At 31.4% G+C, this 19,077-nt stretch overlaps 1 protein-coding gene across 1 annotated transcript; it reads right to left on the bottom strand.

Annotated features, from left to right (window-relative positions):
* Positions 1 to 266: 266 nt before the first annotated feature.
* LOC119833334 lies at positions 267 to 18,400 on the bottom strand. The gene is made up of 6 exons (XM_038357320.1): positions 18,372 to 18,400; positions 16,889 to 17,044; positions 10,144 to 10,313; positions 7,199 to 7,270; positions 4,876 to 4,962; positions 267 to 3,000 (listed from the first exon to the last, which is right to left on the bottom strand). The coding sequence occupies exons 1-5, from the start codon at positions 18,398 to 18,400 to the stop codon at positions 4,895 to 4,897; spliced, it is 495 nt and encodes a 164-aa protein (XP_038213248.1). The 3' UTR covers positions 267 to 3,000; positions 4,876 to 4,894.
* Between the last annotated feature and the right edge of the window lie 677 nt (positions 18,401 to 19,077).

Here is a 19,077-nt window from a genome sequence, read left to right as displayed (position 1 = left end):
CCTCGTTACTAGGATTGTCTGTGTTTTTATATATATTATTATATCAACAAAGATCTATTTTATGATTATTATTATGTAAACTGGCAAATATATAATACTTACTCATGTCTAGTTCACAAAACGATCAGAATCGTATGTAATGTAGATCTCTCAATAAATAATTATTATAATTTATTTCGTATGCCAATTCAAACACCTCTAAAAGAAGATTATTTGTCCCGAAGTTTTTTATTAAGAAGAAGAGGGGTAAATAAAACAAATAAATACACAACGACCCTTCAATTTATTTAAGAAATCTCACATTAAAAGTCTTGATTGGATCTTATCCATAGATGGCGTATGCACAGCGAACGTGTACTTAACAAAACTTTACTAACCGCGTACAAATATTTACACTAGCCCTTATTCGTGAACGGATGCAATAATACTGTGGCCTCTGTAAATAGTGCTCGGTTGTTCAATCAACTGTATAAATAAAAATAATGAATTTTCATTTATTTATTTACCAACAAACCTATTCCTATAAAGATTATAATTGAATTCAGATTAAAAAATCACAAAAAATATTATTAGAGACTTATTTACATTTTTTTATTTATTTATTGATTATCGTCAAAATAAAAGAACAATACAACAGCGAGCAGATTTAGTAAGACCACAGCTAAGCGATCTTATAGTACATTTAATACAATCTGATACTATGAGTGTGACAGTTTTATCTGGATGCACTTACATATAAATCAATTTTATTTTATTATATTTAAATAATCAATAGCAAAAAATAAATAATTCATTGTTTAACCATATAAGCTTTGTTGAACGTGTCCTATTTTAAGTTTTTAAGTATTTCAACTTTTGAATGTATTTTTGATTTCGACGTTATTACGACCTTTGGCCTATTAAAGTTGGTTCAATTTTCTTCGTCTTAGCAATTTTACTGGTTAAAATTTTAAATTCTAGTATTTTTTTATGAATAAGGGCGAATCATAAGACATAATATTGTCATATAAATACAATAGAATAGATAACATAACTCAAGGTAATTGGTTACCCTGTGTAGGGAGTTACCCCATTTTAAAAACAAATTATTATAGTACAAAGTACATACGTATATATTTGTACATTTCCATATACGTATATCGTTTAAATTTCATTTTAGTGGATTGCCCACGTGTCAACTTTGAAATTGATTTATGGAAAAAAGCGAAATTGCTATTGTATATCTTTATCGGGAGTATTAGCTACTTAATTATTAAAAGGTTTTTAATAGAAACATTGTCCAAAAAACAGTTTAGAACCTAATTTTTAGTTTTATAGCATTGAGATGCTTTATAAATGAGAAATTTTGAAAAAATAGAAAAAATTTGTTCACGAGGCGGGATTCGAACCCGCGTCTTTTGCCAAACCGTAGCCGTAGCGTCTCAGTTTAAAATCTATATTCTGATACAAACATCTGTAACCGAAATAAAGTATTAGATTTTTTTTACATAAATAATAATTAATACAACAATATTCGCTTTCTTCCATAGCACTATATATTATCTAATTATGAATTGTATTCATATGAAGCGTAGTAGTTTGACTAATTTTTATAATTTCGTTTATTATGATTTTAAATGTTTCGTTGCTGACAGAACTTTGTAAATCACAATCTTCAAATACTTCGGTATATTGTTAATACAATGTAGGTGATTAAAACATCGTTTTATGTTTAATCTGATTGTAAAAAATTATAATAAAAGAAGAAAGAGAAGTTTTTAAAGATCATTTTATAATTATGACCAAATGAAAAATCTTTTGGTTTTTTCATATAAACATATAAAGTACACTGCTTCGCCCAAACAAGGAATATAATTGTTAAGAAACAATAATTTATGTCTTTACTACAAGTCGTAATTCCAAGTAAAAACAACCATTAACTATTTGAAATACATATTATAATCAATAATTAATATTATTGAGAATCGTGCCTCTTCTGATACTATATTAACTTAAATTAACGTATTACATTTATAATGTAGCGTTCAAATTAGAAAAAAAAACCGAAATAGAATTTCGAATAACATTTAAAGGTCAGGAATATTTTTAACAATATAAACATATTCCAATATTTATATATCATTTCCATTGATAATCGCATTCCAATTAAGCCTTAAAGCTTAGGCCTTTACCTAAACCTACAGTTTATACAATCATTATGTACACTTAACAATATCGATAAGAAAAATACTTTGAAAATATCGATAAATTACGTAATAGAGCTGTACAATTCGATAACTAACACCATTAATAACTTTATTATTTAAGTCGTATAAGCTCTTGCTTAGTGAATATGACGAGTAATTTAGAATGTAGGTGATTAATATCATGAAACCCTCGTGAACCTTCTATTCAAGATTCTAGAATATTCTTTACATTCTAGAATTTTCAATGTAAGGATGTTTATTGTTAGACAGAATAAATTCCTCAGTACAATGGTTAAAGGTTATAACTAAGACGTTCTACATATGACCTTTAAAGTAAGGATAAAAAATCAACTGTGATCATGATATAATATACGCAGAAGGTTAATAAAATAATATTTACACGCAAAACTATTTAATTTAGTTTTGCAACTGCAATAATCCTGTAAATAAATTGAACAAATACTCTTATATTCGTTCTATGACAAAAATACTAGGTAGAAATCAAAGTATTTATTATTATTAAATAAAATTATATTAATAAAAAGAGAAACACCTATAAACAGTCGTCTGTACTCGTCATATGTTCTAAGCATCGAAACAATACAAACTCCTTTGGTGAAACATACATCTATTAAAAAAAATCGCTAAATACACCTAAAAGTATATTACAAACTTAAATTGTTCAATTTCCACTATAGTATCATAAAGAAAATTTATACATCAATATAAGTTTGTGAATTATCTAAATACATTTAATTTTTAGACACCGCCTTTGGTAATGACTAGAGATCGAAACTCATTAGCTGCAACAAATCTGAAATTAGAAACATCACAAAGCGTCACGTCATCTGTCCTTCACAAACGATTTTTCATGTCTTAACTTCTGAATTTATTCAGTACAGTAATATAATATCAGAAGGAGTTGAGTATTGCTTAAGTAAATGTGTTATCAAACTGTTTAATCAAGCAATTGACAATGGAATGAAAACGTTTTGAAATATAACAGATTTAATATACGTCGGAGTGAAAAATATGTAACACATACTCTTATTTATAAGTTGATAGCTTTTTTAGCTTCACTTGTAGAATCTTACCTTACAGGAGTTCCAATGTATAAATCTAGGTGAAAATGTATATCTCATTTATATTAGCATGTAGGGTACATGTTGATAGCTTTTGTAGCTTCACATGTAGAATCTGAACTATGTTAATATTAATAAAGTTTTAGTTATGGCAAAAAGTAGTATTTTTAACCGATTTCAAGTGTTCAATAGCCTTTGTTATATAATATATGCAATATACGACATAGGCACTGCTGTGACATACTGCTGCTTTTTAAATCTTAAATACTAAAAAAAAAATTATTTAAATCCATATAATTGTGTACATACATAATCGTGTAAAGGCCAGCGCGGTGGATTATGGCCTGAACCCTCATAGGAGGTCTGTGTCCCAGCAGTGAGAACATATATGGGCTGATGATGGTGATGATGAATTGTGTACAAGGCAATACATTTGGTTACACACACATAACTTTAACACCCAAACAATCAGCCATAGTACCCACACAAGGCTAGACAGTATCGTGGGCGCTAATACTTTACTTAAGATATTCGTTAAAGTAGACTAACTAGCAGAAGACCCGTTCCCCTCCCATCCCAGTCGAAGCCTACTTTCCCATCGTCAATCTTTCCTTATCCCTTTCCCCTTTAATGCGGGACAGAAAAAATACCAAATTACGTAAAATTTCATAATCACACAATGAATATACACAGCAATGTCTTGATAGATATTTTAAAGTAGACAAAAAAACAAATGTTTGCATATAAATTGAGGGCAAGTTTAGTGTTCAATCATTGCTAATTGTGACACTCGTGTCGGCCTGAATCGTGACACGTCATTAGACCCAAGTTTTGCTCAACTCAGCGTTTCTTGTTTAATTAACGATGTATGTGTTTATAAATGAAGGCATAAATATGGGGCATTTTTTGTAATAGAACAAAGGATATCAGTTGACAGACCTAGTTTCGAATGTAGAATCTAATCATGGTTGAGTTTTTTTTAAATATTAGGAAGCAAATAAATTCAAGTATGGGTAGTATTTTCGTGTGTTTGTTTTTGTACGAGTATTATATATTTGGAACTTAGACTTTTTAATGGATTTTAATCGCCAAAAAATCCGTAAAAATAAACTTCTTTAATATCTAAGTGAATACGGGATTTTTTAATGCTCAGATCGAGGAATTTAGAATAAATTTAAATTTATTTATTTAACCTAACTTTAAGACCTCATCATTTTGAAAAATGAAACCCCATTAAAGACACCCTTGCATTGCCTTGCCTTGAAAAAAAAAAGAAAGAGAAAGAAATTTATTTTTGTGAACATAAAAGTATTAATAAATAATAAAATTCATATCATTTTATTAAATTGTTTTATCCTAATCTTCCTACCAATATTACAAATGAGAAAGTTTGTGTATGTAAAAGAAAACAGCTATAAATGGAAATTACGGATTTCACTTCATTGTCAATTCACTTCAACTAACTTGTAACTGCCATTAATGAACTAAAGAGAAAAAACAAGTACTAAAATTAAACATCAAATAATAGTTAAATTATTAACCAGTCTATATTATACATTATAAATAGAATTCATTATTTATCTAAATAATACATTTCAAACAATTACCTCTTAAACGGCGTCTGGTCTATGATAAACAGACCTGTGCTATAACAGGAATCAATGTGATAGCCAAGGTTAAATAGATTGTTGAACCTGAAACAAATATCATTATTGTGACGATGTTCTTATTTTAATATAAGTACAAAAGTTACCTTATATTCATTGTCATCTCCATTTTCTGTGTAAATCAGTGTGTTCGATTATGAATCGAGTAATTAATGTTTAGATTATATCTGTCTCATCAAATTACTAAAAATAAATATAAAACGTTTTTAATGAATTAAAGAATGTTTAATCAAATTAAGTACTATTTTTTCTCGAATGTTCGCAATCAGCAAATGTTCCAGAAAAATACCTTAGACAAACATTATAAAAGTCCTAAGAATTGATTATATTTGAAGTTATTAGTCTTCATTATCTATACCTCGTTATACTAAAATTTTAAGATGGATTAAAAATTAAAACAAATTATTAATATGGGTTTTAAAAGGAACTGAAGTGAAAAGTAAAACATTTACACGTGTATAGATTATATTTATATGCATGTATATTAATCTGTATTTATTTCATCCTCCGTCCGTCACCGTCAACCGTCTTAAGAGAGGTAAAATTATACAAAATGCAGTTACGTTTCTTATATAATTAACATTCAAACAATAATTATTCCATACCTATATATATATATCTCTCATTAAATATAATAGAGTAGGCTAGTACGTTCTAAACTATACATTTAATGCCCTCCAATATTATGACCATTATATTCAATTCAGTTACAACTCTGAACGGATTTCAGCGAATAATTCCTTCAATGTTTAACGGAAACGCATTCAGTAGGGGATTAACCGTAAATGGGGGAATGTATTGTGAAATCGCATTTGACATACAGTAAGAGTCGAGAGATTATTATCATAGTGGAACATGTTACGTCACTGGAGTTGGTAGAATTTGGGTTTTGAACCGATTATAAAAAGGAGGTTATCCTTATACCATTTTATGTAATTGTAATTAGAGAAAAAGTGGTAAATTAAAGTAATTAATAGAAGAGGGTTTAGATTTTATTTAAGTATATTATTGTGTATATAAATATAGACATTAGGGAATAATTTTTTGTTAACACAGTTATTTAAAGACATTAACTCGTATGTATTTTTTTTCTTCTGTATAACATACAAATAATTATAACTTATTACTATGAACGTTAACAGTAACTTTAACACTTATTGTTGCTTTAAAGTAAATAAACTAAGATGTTTTTACACAAATTAAACAATAAATTCTCGTTATTTATTGTATAGAAATTAACATCGTTAATTGAAAATATACTCAAGAGGAATCTTCCCGGCTAAGCTTGTTTAGATTTAATCATAGAATTGATTGTTCAAATAAAATCGACACCGTTTTCTGAGTCGACATTATTAAACTGTTTGACTTTAGAGTCATTGAGATGGATATTTAAAGATTTGAATTTGAAATGATTGGATTAATGTCTTATTTTGTATACGTTAAGGTTCATTATACTTCATTAAATTTTAGAATGTATTATTTAATTTGTCCTACAAATAGCATTACCTAATAATAACATAAACGAGGCAATGAGATTATTTGGATGGCTTGTTGAAGGTTTGTCATTTATTCCAGTACTAATTTCTAGTAATGCTAGTTTTATCCCCGGTTTCTTCTGGTATGGACTATGAGAAAATTATCTCTCCGCTATATTTCATCAAGATCCATTCAGCCGCTTCAGTGTGGTTATACAAGCTAGTTATATCCATATATCCTAGGTTATAACGATAGGCATCGATCTAATGTAAAATAAGATATTATGTTTTTTTTTTCTACATGTTGTTTTATAATGTTACATTATCATATCCTACTTCCTACTAATATTATAAATGCGAAAGTTTGTAGGGATGTGTGTATGTTTGTTAGTCTTTCACGCAAAAAGTTCTGAACCGATTTCAATGAAATTTGGTAAGTACATAGCTGGACAACTGGAATAACACATAGGCAACTTTTTATCCCGATATTCCTGCGGGATACGGACTTACCCAGGTGAAATCGCGGGGCGCAGCTAGTATTTTACATAAATATTGTATTATAAAACTTTACTGTTTGCTATTATTATTTTACAAGAAAAGTAATCTTATGTGAATAATTATTGTGTATATATAATTACTTGATATAAAAAATAATTTCAAATTAAAAAAAGTTCTATTCATAATTTCTCACGTACAATTAAATTAACTTTACCTCTGTTCTTGTAAATGTTTATAAGATTATAATTATAAATAGTCTTAAAATACACAAGCTAGTATTAAATGATTACCTTTAGACCCGACGGCTGCCGCTAACTGCATGTCAGCTGCCGTTGGCATTTCGGGCGTTGTACTTATAGGACCTGAGAACAATGTACGCCGATTGTTTAGTTTCTCTAAGACATTAATAAATATGAGTATATACTTATGTATACATTATTGTAATAATACAAAATTAGACAACAAAAAAAATTATCCAAATTAAATCAGCTGCTCTAAAATAAAATATGATGGGTTGACTCAATAAATATACCCTATACTAGGTGTGATATCACTGTATTCGTAGGCATAGAATCCAATCTGGTGCACCTTGTGTCAAATTATTTAAAGTATTGTGATAATAATATAATTTAGTAGTAGTATTTTTTTGTGTTGTAAAATCAAACACATTAAAATCATTTACGCGAGTACATTTAGAAATTAAAAACTTTTTAACAGGGGAGACTCTCCGTGACCACGCCCGCTGTAAAGTGTTCGAAACGTCGGGTTAATAATATAATGAATAAATCGCGTTTTAAATCCGTTAGAAAGTTTTTAATTTCTAAATTTAGTAGTAGTTTTAAAGACGCATAATAATCGAATATGATGCCTTCACATGTATAAATAGTTTTTTATTATATTTAACCGACTATCCCAAACCGAGGATGAATTCAACTGTTTAAACTCGATAGTGCCGTTGGTGTTGAAGCAAATGACGTCATTCTTTTTGTGTTTGTTATGTTAATGTAGTCATGCGTTCTTATTATAGAATAAGGAGTCTTCTTCCTTTTTGTAGAATAGAAATATTTGCGTCAATGTTTTCTTACAGTTCTTCACAAATACCTAAAAATTCGACTTATACAGTCAATACCACTCGAGACTCTGAATAATTTTCGTGTATATTTTCAACCTAACGCCTCCTAATTGTTAAGGAAGCAAATGAGTGACATCTACTTATCATCTGGGACGCGTCACGTCGCCTCACTTTATATTCTCTTATCTCCCATAATCTAGTTAAAATGACGAAATTTTCGTGCTTCTCTTAAAATTTCATTTAATAAAATAATTCGACGTTAATTAAAAGAATAACGATTTGCTGAATGTATTTCTTTTTATTTATTTTACTTGCAAGGCATAAAGCATAAACATTAATAATCTAATTGGTGAAAAACCCCATATGTTAAATTGTTTTGATTCTGTCATGTAATCTATACGCTTCTGAAACTAATATTGACAGATGAATACAGATCTAAAGCACCCTTATTCGCTAATCAAATGATGAACAGTGAATCCCTCACAGTCCTATCATATGACTGAATAAGGATAAACTTTGTTAATAAAAATTAATCAAAATATGCTTAATTTTGTGTGGAAACTTCAAAAGATAGTAAATGCTTTTTTGAGAAAAGAAAATATATTGTTTGTACTAGTTTTTATGTCTTAACATTACATTTTTGAAACATTATCTTCAATCCGGATTGAAGGCAGTTAAAAAAATGATCATACACATACATTCAAAAAGTCTTGTCTATAACAAACAAAAAGAAATAGAAATTTTGTATGCTTTTTTACATAAAGTCACAACGGAAGCAAAGTTTTAACAGACAGTTCGGAATTTTCACGAAAAAAACAACACAATATAACAACTAGCTCATAAATAAAACTTGTCAACAACGTAAACATTAATTACAAAGGCACATTTCCCTCCCTTCTAAGAGGATTTTTCCAACAATAGCTTTAACGAAGCATAAAATTATTCGAGAGCACTGCAGGAAATGTGCCATCCACCCAACAGTTTAGATAGCCTGGACAAACTTGGCGCTGATAAAAAGCTTTAATGCTCCCACAGCAATTTATACCCGAAATTGTTATTTTCATGCCTACCTTGAAAAATATATTTCCTTATTCTTTCGCTTTAATGAGCTATAAAGCGCTTAAATTGCTCGTCTTAAATAAACAAACATCTTTGTGGTTCTGTCGCCAGCGTTATCCCGCGATTTTAAATTTTCATTTACGCAAAAAAACGGGGAATTGCGCTTTTATTGCGGTTACAATTGTTGCCCGGTAAAATGTAAGGGATTTGTTTGTTATTAAAGCATTCTATGTTTATTAATCTGCAGTAGAAATAACGTACCTACCATTATTGTTATTTATTATACGTGTATCGCGACCTTGTTGTAATAGTAGCAATTTTTGCATACTTACTTTATATTCGAGGTTGAATAAATAACTCATTGTTATATCATTAATATATAGTTTATAAGAATACTCCTATTCGTAGAGGCGTTATGCCTACAAACGACCTTACGCCTGTACAAATGTTCAAGCATGGTGGTAGCGCTTACCATCGGGCGACCCACCAGCACCATTGGAAAAAATACGTATACTCTGTGGTATCCCGACTGTGTAAAATTTGTTCTCTAGTAATTAGTAGAAAAAAGTTAGTGTCGTAAACGCAAATCCTTCATGATCCGTTCTCATAGACACATTTCAATAGAAATTATATATTATTTAAAATAAACTTACTTTTCTAATATCGAACGCAGCATGCAGTTTAGTTTATTTTTTCGTATTCATTTACAATTTAATTTTATTCTTATAAGTACAAAAGGCACTGTGAATTATATCGACCTTTAACTACTATAATAATTTTATTACTAGCTGATATAGTGCTACTATATAAGTTAGTAAGAAAACACCTAGAAGCAACTATTCTGGCCAACTGCAAATCCATCAAATCAAAGACAAAATGAATTAGTAAAATCGTTCTTGAACTGTAAATATAATGTAAGTGTACCTATTAAATCATACTTGAAGTGTTTTCCTAAAACATGTTATTTTAAAACAGTTTAATATTCATCTAAAATGAACACAACATTGAATACTGTAACACAAAGCCTACATGCACTACTGACTGCCAAATATTCAGTCCTAGAATTGTCCCACTAAAGCCGCACTATAAGAGTCGCTGCCTTACCTGGATAATAAATAGCTTCTTTCCGAACCGCGTACTTCGCTTGCGGTATCCGCAATGTGCAGATGAACTCGGCTGGTGAAGGCAGGTCCTCGTCTAGCAGCGTCACGGACGCGATGGCGGAATATCTACCGTTCACTAGTTTTAATCGATGTGCCACGCCGTCTAAACGCCTGGAACAAAGGTTGAGTTTGAAAAATGCTTTAAAATAATGTGAGATTGTACGGATTAAATAATTATATCAGTCAACTTATCATAGGGAGATTTATTTGTCTGGAGGCATATATTTGGATGATAATAATACTATGTTGTGTACCACTAATATACATAAAGCTGAAGCCTATTTATTTGAAGGTGCTTATCTCAGGATTTACTGGAGGAATTTCACCGTTGGATTATACGTTATGCAAGAGTGCTATAGGTTATATGTGTAAAACGGTCGAAGTATAATTGCGTAAATACTAAATACCTTCTGAATTTTCCTATTTACAATGAATTTGCCTAAAATCTTCCGAGTACAGGAATTGTTAATACAGGTATATTGAATATTGCAGGAATTAAAAATACAATATAAAACTTGATGCTAGTTATTATCACTTTAGCAGTATTATTTTCTACAATATACATGAACAACGCTTTTAATTAATGTTAGACAAAATATAATTCTATTTCAAAACGGACTAAATTATTAACCTATATTAATAATCAGCTCCAACTGCATAACACTGATAAATAAATTGGCTAGATATCACCAAAATAATTGCAACAAGGGAATAATAATTACATATAATTCCGTAAATTTATTGCTCTCATACGTAGAGGAAGGCGTGATATATCATGCGGGTTATGAAAACGACGTTTTAATAAAGTAATTTCGTAGGTGGGCCTTGGCAGCGCCCCAGGTGACAAAAGCTCTTACTTTTAATCACCGATGCTTTGCCAAATGCCCTCGAAAACTCGTTTCTTTATTAATCTTAACCTGGTTCTGGGAATCACGAAGAAAACACTTTAATACCGCTGAATTGTAGTTTTATATCGAATTTAATAAACATTTGTTATAGGTCAAAACAGAAGTGCCAGTTCATCGAAACTCGTTTTTGCATCGAAATTTAAGACTATATACATATTATACTATAGTTAAGCACGGATTCATATTAATATTAACTACTTAACTTGAACAGAACTAACAAATATACTAAATAACCTAAGCTAATATAATATAATATAATAAATAAATTTTTAAAGGTTAACGAAAAATACCCATAAAGTTGGGAAGAACGTACCTACGTACCTACGTAGGTAGTACGTAGGTATTTACTGGTTGCCCCCTGCGGTTTCACTCACAACCCTCTCTCAACAAATATACTATTCAACACAAAAATAATTTTTCAATTCGAACTAACCGTTTCTGCAACAAACCAACTCTTCAGCTATAGGAAGATAATTATATTTTAATTGTTATATGTGAGGATATTTATTACAATAAATTCATGCTCTTATTTACAATGCGTCCAATCTGTCCTAATACAGCTTCTCCGTAGAACTAATATCCAAATATCAAATATTCTTATTTCTATTGAAAGCAGTATTTTATATGTAACGATAAATAGCTTTCGCGTCAATTATCTTACTTTTTAAAAAGCTTCTATGAATACAATTAAACATTAACTTGGTTAAATTATCCACAATTCTGTATACACACCAACCCTGTATCGATATAAAAAATGAAACTATTTTTGGTCCCGAATAAAACACGGCTATACTTTAAGTGGTTTAGATTTATTTTTCAATGCTTGATTTACATAATGCTTTAAACGTGAACAAGCTGCATGATTATAAGTATGATATCATTTGAAACAAAAGATTCGCAACGCGAATGAATATTATGAATAGACAGGTGCATAATTAAAAGAATTTCACTGTGAAGGTGTCGGCTTCATTTAGTACAAACAGTCCGTTATTTTCATACAAACATAAAAAGTAAACTTGCGTCAAAGAAGATGAGTGAAAAATTTATTTGAAATGCACTAGAGTTTTGTGCACCTGTGTAGTTTGTTTTTCTATGTAGAGAGACATAGTAATTAAGGGTATTGCAATTTTGTATTTATATTTTGCAGAAACTAAATATTTGTTTATTTAACTAGTAGAATTCGCATTAAAGTAATAACGGAGGCCCCTGATTTTTCTTACCCTTCCCATACCATTCCTTAATTCTCATTGTCAATCATTTCCCTCGCTTTGAATAAAAGCAAGCAACGCATTTGTAGTTGCCCAACCTCTGTATATGTTCATAAGCGGTGGTGGACGTTTACCATTAGTCGAACTACAAGCTCGGTTGCCCACTAACTATAAATAACTTGATTAAAGAAGTATACCTATAATATACAATAGGGAAAACCCTAAGCAAATAGTAAATCGAAACTCTTTAGTAAATGTCGCACGCATTACGTACCTAACCAAGTTGTAAAATTTACTCACCTACAGGTAACAATATGACCCAATTTCCAAAACGAGGTCCACATTACGCAACTCTGAACTAAAGCCTTCAAATCCGACACAGGTGTTTATTTTCCAAGCCAATAAACACGATCGGGCTAAATGGAGTGTCAAATTATTTCCACATTTATGCAAATAGTTATAAGCATTTAAAAGCCAAATTGGTGCGTTTCATTCGGAAACGGCAATAAAATTTCAGGGGTTGAATTTATATTTTAAAAGGCTGTTCATCATCAGAACTGTTTGCATAATCAAATTTAACTAAATTATTAGCTTTTATCTGCTATACTTTTAAATAATATGGAATTAGATGAGATTGTTAAACTACTTTAGCAATAAATTATTATGCACATATTTTTATGAGGTACCTCATCAAAGTCTGAAATGGGGCCAAATGACAACAGTCGGTTGAAAAACTACGGAGTAATCGAAAACAAAACAGACACTATATCAGTCGACTTAAGAACCGTTTCCAAAAAAATGCTGTAAGTAAACTAAAAATTTTTTCGTCTTGAGCCTGACAATTGGACGACGATTCCCGATAAGCGCAAAAAACTTTTGTTTCAAAAAGGTGTTTAGGTGACGTAATTAACATTCCTTCCAAGGACCCATAAAGCGAAATAATGTAACAGAAATTTGATTATTTTCTCTGTCCTTTACACGGCGAGATTACGCTGTTATACCTATTTACACGCCAATGTACCTTGATGATAAAGCAAATTATAGCAGCGCCAAGCATACCGTTGGGAGGAATGCCTATATGACCTCCTGTATCGAAATTAAGGTATATGAGATTACTTAACCGTGCTATTTTAATTAGTAGCTTCATAATGAGACTGCGATATGCGCTAGGTGGGAATTCATGGTATGACATTTTTCTGTACATTCTATCGTGATCTATGCTGTTACATTTTAGGTGAAATTCATTTTGTGAGTATGATTCATTCGAAAAACTGTATTAATAAAGCTATACAGGTTTGAGTTCTAAAATTTTATGTAAAAATGTTTGATAGCATTGCAACGATTGTTATAACTTCGTTATTATTGACGCGACACACGAACGAGATATTTAAAGCGCGCTTTAATTTTAGAATATAAAAAGTTAGTTTGAGCCGCTGATGAAAAAGCATCATTCTTTATCATTCCAGCAATGGTTTTGATGGTTTTTTTAAACAGGTCTAATGAATCAAGAGGAAGGTTTATATGTATAATAACATTTATTAAACTACTCCGAATTAACGCGTGCGAAGCCGCGGGCAAACGCTAGTTTTCATAACAATTCCATTTGGCTATAAAACACTACACAAAGTATTAAAATCTTATACGTTTATTAAGATGCTCACGTATTAAATTTCCTCTTCATACCAATACGATACATAAAATTAAAACGCTAGATTAATTAATCTCTTTAACGTGGGATCAATTTCGGAGAGCAATTTCTAATGAGTTTAATTACACAAAATTTTGAACAATACAATAATCAAGGCAAAGCATGTACAATCCAAATATTATTCTGGCCTTTAAAAGAATCGTAAATGATTTCTTATTGCCACTAAATATATCCTTCCTACTAATAATAGAAATGCGAAAGTTTGTAAGGATGCGTGTGTGTTTTTTTTTATGTAACAGTCGGCAATGGAGCTGGTGGGACGCTTGGTAAGCGCTACCACCGCCCATGAACATTTGCAGAGGCATAAGATCCATGGCAGACCTTACGCCTCTACAAATGGATTGCCGACTTTAAATTGAGAAGGGATTAAGAAAGGATGGGCGGGAGGAATAAAGGAAAGGACTGGGAAGGGAAAGGAAAAGGATGTGGGCCTCCGGCTCCCCCACTCACCGAACGAAACACAGCAGAATGCTGTTTCACGCCGGTCTTCTGTGGGGGTGTGGTACTTCCCCGGTGCGAGCTGGCCCAATTCGTGCCGAAGCGTGCTCGACTACCACATTCAAAAGTTGTTGCTCTTTCACGCAAAGTCTACTGAACCGATAGCAATGAAATTTGGTACGTAGATAGCTGGATAACTTGAATAACACATTGGCAACTTTTTATCACCATATTCCTACGGGATACGGACTTACACGGGTGGAACCGCAGGGCGCAGCTAGTAATTCTATAATTTCAAACAAACTACGAGTGTGTTGTCCAAGGCATACCGTGGATCGCCAATATATTTATACTTTTTACTGCCTCATCTTATTATGTAACTAAAATCACCTTTAAATTGCAGTAAGTATCCGCATTGCGCAGTGCGGCTGCATTAATACCATATCTTTTTATCGTAGGTACAAGAGGTGACGGGTATCCACGTATAGAGGTAATCTCCTATGTAAGATCTCTAGAACGTCTATAATTTTGCACGCCTGTCACGTTTCGTATAATATAGAGTAGGTATATTATGCAGGAAATATACAAATATATGAAGGGTTGGACTAGAACCGCTTTTTAGATTGTTTTGATTTTAAACAAACCAACGGTGGCTTTAGTATGTTAACATTTATAACAATTTCATCATAATCAGCCCATACTTGTTGCCACTGTAAGGACACAGGTCTTTTATGAGATGTCACTTGTCGTAGAAAATAAATTTATGATTAAATCGAAAATGAATAGTCAGAAAATAAAACATGTTTCATCACTACATAATATAAAGTATAGTCACTTCCTGCTTTTGTCCCTATGTATGTATGTATATGTGCTTAGATCTTTAAAACTACACAACGGATTTTGATGGGGTTTTTTTAATATAGAGTGATTGAAAAGGCAGGTTTATATGTACGATACCATCTATTTAACTTTAGAATTAACCAGTTTAACTAGTAAATATATATTTTACATGTTTCTTGTTGATTTTTCTTTTTTTTTTGCTATTATTATTTAATTTTGTTTTTATTTTTTATTTCATCTGTGTTTTTGTGTTTCGTGTCGCCAAATAAATGTTTTTTCTTTCTCACTTTCTTTTCTTAGTAGAAGCGATCTTCCGAATCGGTGGTAATTTAAAATGTGACTTTTCATGCCTACGACACTTGTAAAGTTTACATGAATAAAAAAATGTTGAGTTTAGTTATTAGCTACAATGAAATAATTAGCAAAAAAATGTAGCGTTTAATTGAATTATATATTGTATTGTACAAATACCACAAAACAGTGAAAAGGCGTGGTATAAACGTATTAATTACTTATTAGTCGTAGATAAATAGTAAATTACTGCATGAAGTTTTAATAATAATCAGTACCGCAATGTTTTCATAAGATATAATCACGGTTTCGTTATTAATTATGTCTCATACTAGCTATTGCCTGCGGCTTCTCACGCGTTAAATCCGGAGTAGTTCAATGGATGTTATTATACATATAAACCTTCCTCTTGAATCACTCTATCTATTAAAACAAACAAACAAAATCCGTTGCGTAGCTTTAAAGATTTTAACATACATAGGGACATAGAGACAGAGAAAGTGACTTTGTTTTATACTATGTAGTTATTGTAAAAATAAATATGATTCAGAATAATCAATGTGAATGTATCAAATATTGTATTATGTATATGCTTATTAAAGATCAGTGGTGACTCAGTGGTTCAGGCCTGAATTTAAAATTGTTCGAGGATTTAAACAACCCACATCACTACACTAAACGTTAAAGGACACACGGTATTGCCCTACTTTAATTCGTTTTCTGCCCGTAGTCAGTTAAATTTCCTGTTACATTTACATGCTAATCGTTTACTACAAGCCTCTTAGCTCAGTAATCGCCTGCTAATCCGCTTCACAATACCTTAATCAGATTACCCCTGGCCATACCAAGAATATGTAATAATACTGATATAGAATCTCAGCATGGATTCGCGGCTGACTGGTTTTGTTTGAAAGCCAAGTAATGTCTCGCTCAGTTCTTTGTAAAACATAGCATGGTATATGAGTTGACCGTCCGGATATTATCATGGCTGTCTCAAGAACTGGTTTAAACTCATTTTATTAAAGTTAAATTATTTAACTGTTAGACAAATGTATTGACAGTTCGAAATATTTTAAATAATATTAAATATAAATGTACGTTTAAGTATAAATGTAGTATCCAATTAAACGTATTTATATTAAATTATGTAGAATTTTAAAAGAAGAAATTTTCAAATAATTTATTTCTGCTGCAACTGTTGTTATCTGTTGTTAAATCCGAATAGCAATTTCCATATTTTGTTAAAGAAAAAAACCTAACCCTTCCTTCCACAGTCGAGTAAAAAGGACATACCTCTCAGGCGTCGCAAGGGTGAGGTTTGGCGCGGGGAAGGCACCGTCCGCCGCGCATATGACATTCACAGTGTCGTCGTCAGTCTTGTTCTGTATGAGTCGAAAATTCGTCTCCGGCACTGCAACATGACAAAAAGGTGAATAAAAAGTATACGTACTTTAATAAGTAAATAAAACAACCTTTATCCACGAAAATGTTATGCGGTTTAAATTAAATTTAGGTTTAGTTAAATTTCCAACAGTGGAATCCAACTTCCTACTAATACTATAAATGCGAAAGTTTGTAAGGATGTGTGTGTTTGTTGCTCTTTCACGCAAAAACTACTGAACCGATTGCAATGAAATTTGGTACGTAGATAGCTGGACAACTGGAATAACATATAGGCAATTTTATCCCGATCTTCTTACGGGATACTGACTAACGCGGGTGAAACCGCGGGGCGCAGCTAGTTCTATATGAATGCGAAAGAAACATAAATGCAGAATCATATGTGATTTTTTTTTATTTGTATCCCGGGTCAACCCGGGCGAAACTGGGACGAGCGACGAGTGTATTATTCTACATATTATAAAGATATATCTATTTAAGTATATTTGAAACGGGAACTAAACATTAAATAACAATTTATTTAAAATCTGGGTTTTAAACGCGATTAAGCCGCCGCTTGTAAAATTCGTAAATGTAAGGTTATCAATTAATTATTATTAATGGATTACATAAGCTTATCTCTGGAACGGCTGGACCGATTTTGACGGGACTTTCACTTAAACGCGATTAAGCCGCCGCATGTAAAGTTCGTAAATGTAAAGTTTCCAATTAATCATTATTAGTGGATTACATAGGCTTATCTCTGGAATGGCTGGACCGATTTTGACGGGACTTTCACTAACATGTAGCTGATGTAATGAGGAATAACTTACGTAACTTTTTTGCACTATGCTCATTATTTACGCGGATGGAACTGCGGGTACTGTGCTAGTAAGCGACGAACCTATATTGATTATTTCATAATTTTTCTGATATGGTTCACGTAACTAGGGATCAATGACTGTATAATAAAAGTTTTTTTTACAAACTTTGTTAACTAATAAAATAACGATTAACTACATTTTATGTGACAGTTAATAATATCTATTTAAATAAATACCAAAATATATTTCTATTCTGCATAATTACAATATGGCATTATCGTGTTTCAGTCAATGAATCTAAAACCAGCTACAATAAATCAGCGTGAAATTGTTGAAAGAATGAATAAGTAATATTAACGATCTTTTCTTGACGTAATATTATGGAGTTTTATATAACGAAAAATCTGGTAATGTCAATCAATCGTTTAGCATAAATTTTCTTCATTTAATGTAAGGACTAGTATGGATTAGGAGTAGTACTAGGTTTTATGCCGCTTCGCTCGTGTTATAAAGGAAATTCCCATTTGTAAGATGATTCATCACGGTACAAGTAGCCTATGTCACTCTCTTACCTCCTAACTAACTCCATACATAAAAACATGATATAAATCGCTCCATTGCGACATATTACGATGGAGATAGGTACAATACTTCTACAAATTTCGGAACTATTTTTTGTACGGTCCAAATTATTGTATTCTATTTTATTATATAGTTATTATATAATAAAATAGAATATCATATCTACAGTTCTCAAGTCATACGGGTGATTACGGGCTGTATTTTTTTTATTTGGAGTCAAATCGTTTGAAAATAGATCAATGTGATACCTAATATTATACTGACATATTTAAAACGCAGTGGTGGCTCAGTGGTGAGAACCTCGGACTTCAAAATCGATAACTCGATCGTTCGAGACCGGGGCGAGCGTGCAGGAAATAAATTGATTTTTCAATATATCTGCACACGTGGATAATATTGCAACTGCTTAAAAGCGGCGAAGGAAAACATCGTGAGGAAACCGGCATGTCCAAAAATCAAAAAGTTCGACGACATGTGACATCTGCCAACCCGCACTTGGCCAGCGTGGTGGATTATGGCCTGAACCCCCATAGGAGGCCTGTGTCCCAGCAGTGGGAACGTATATGGGCTGATGATGACGATATTTAAAACGTCGGTCTAGTCTAAACTAAACCGAATCGGCCTTTGTTAAATTTAATTTTTAGTTTTATAGCATTGAAATGCTTTATAAATTAGAAATTTTGAAAGAATAGAAAA

This window comes from Zerene cesonia, chromosome 17, assembly GCF_012273895.1.
Source record: "Zerene cesonia ecotype Mississippi chromosome 17, Zerene_cesonia_1.1, whole genome shotgun sequence".
NCBI lineage: Eukaryota > Metazoa > Arthropoda > Insecta > Lepidoptera > Pieridae > Zerene > Zerene cesonia.
Note: the sequence above shows the minus strand (reverse complement) of the source record. Positions and strands in the feature narration are given on the sequence as shown.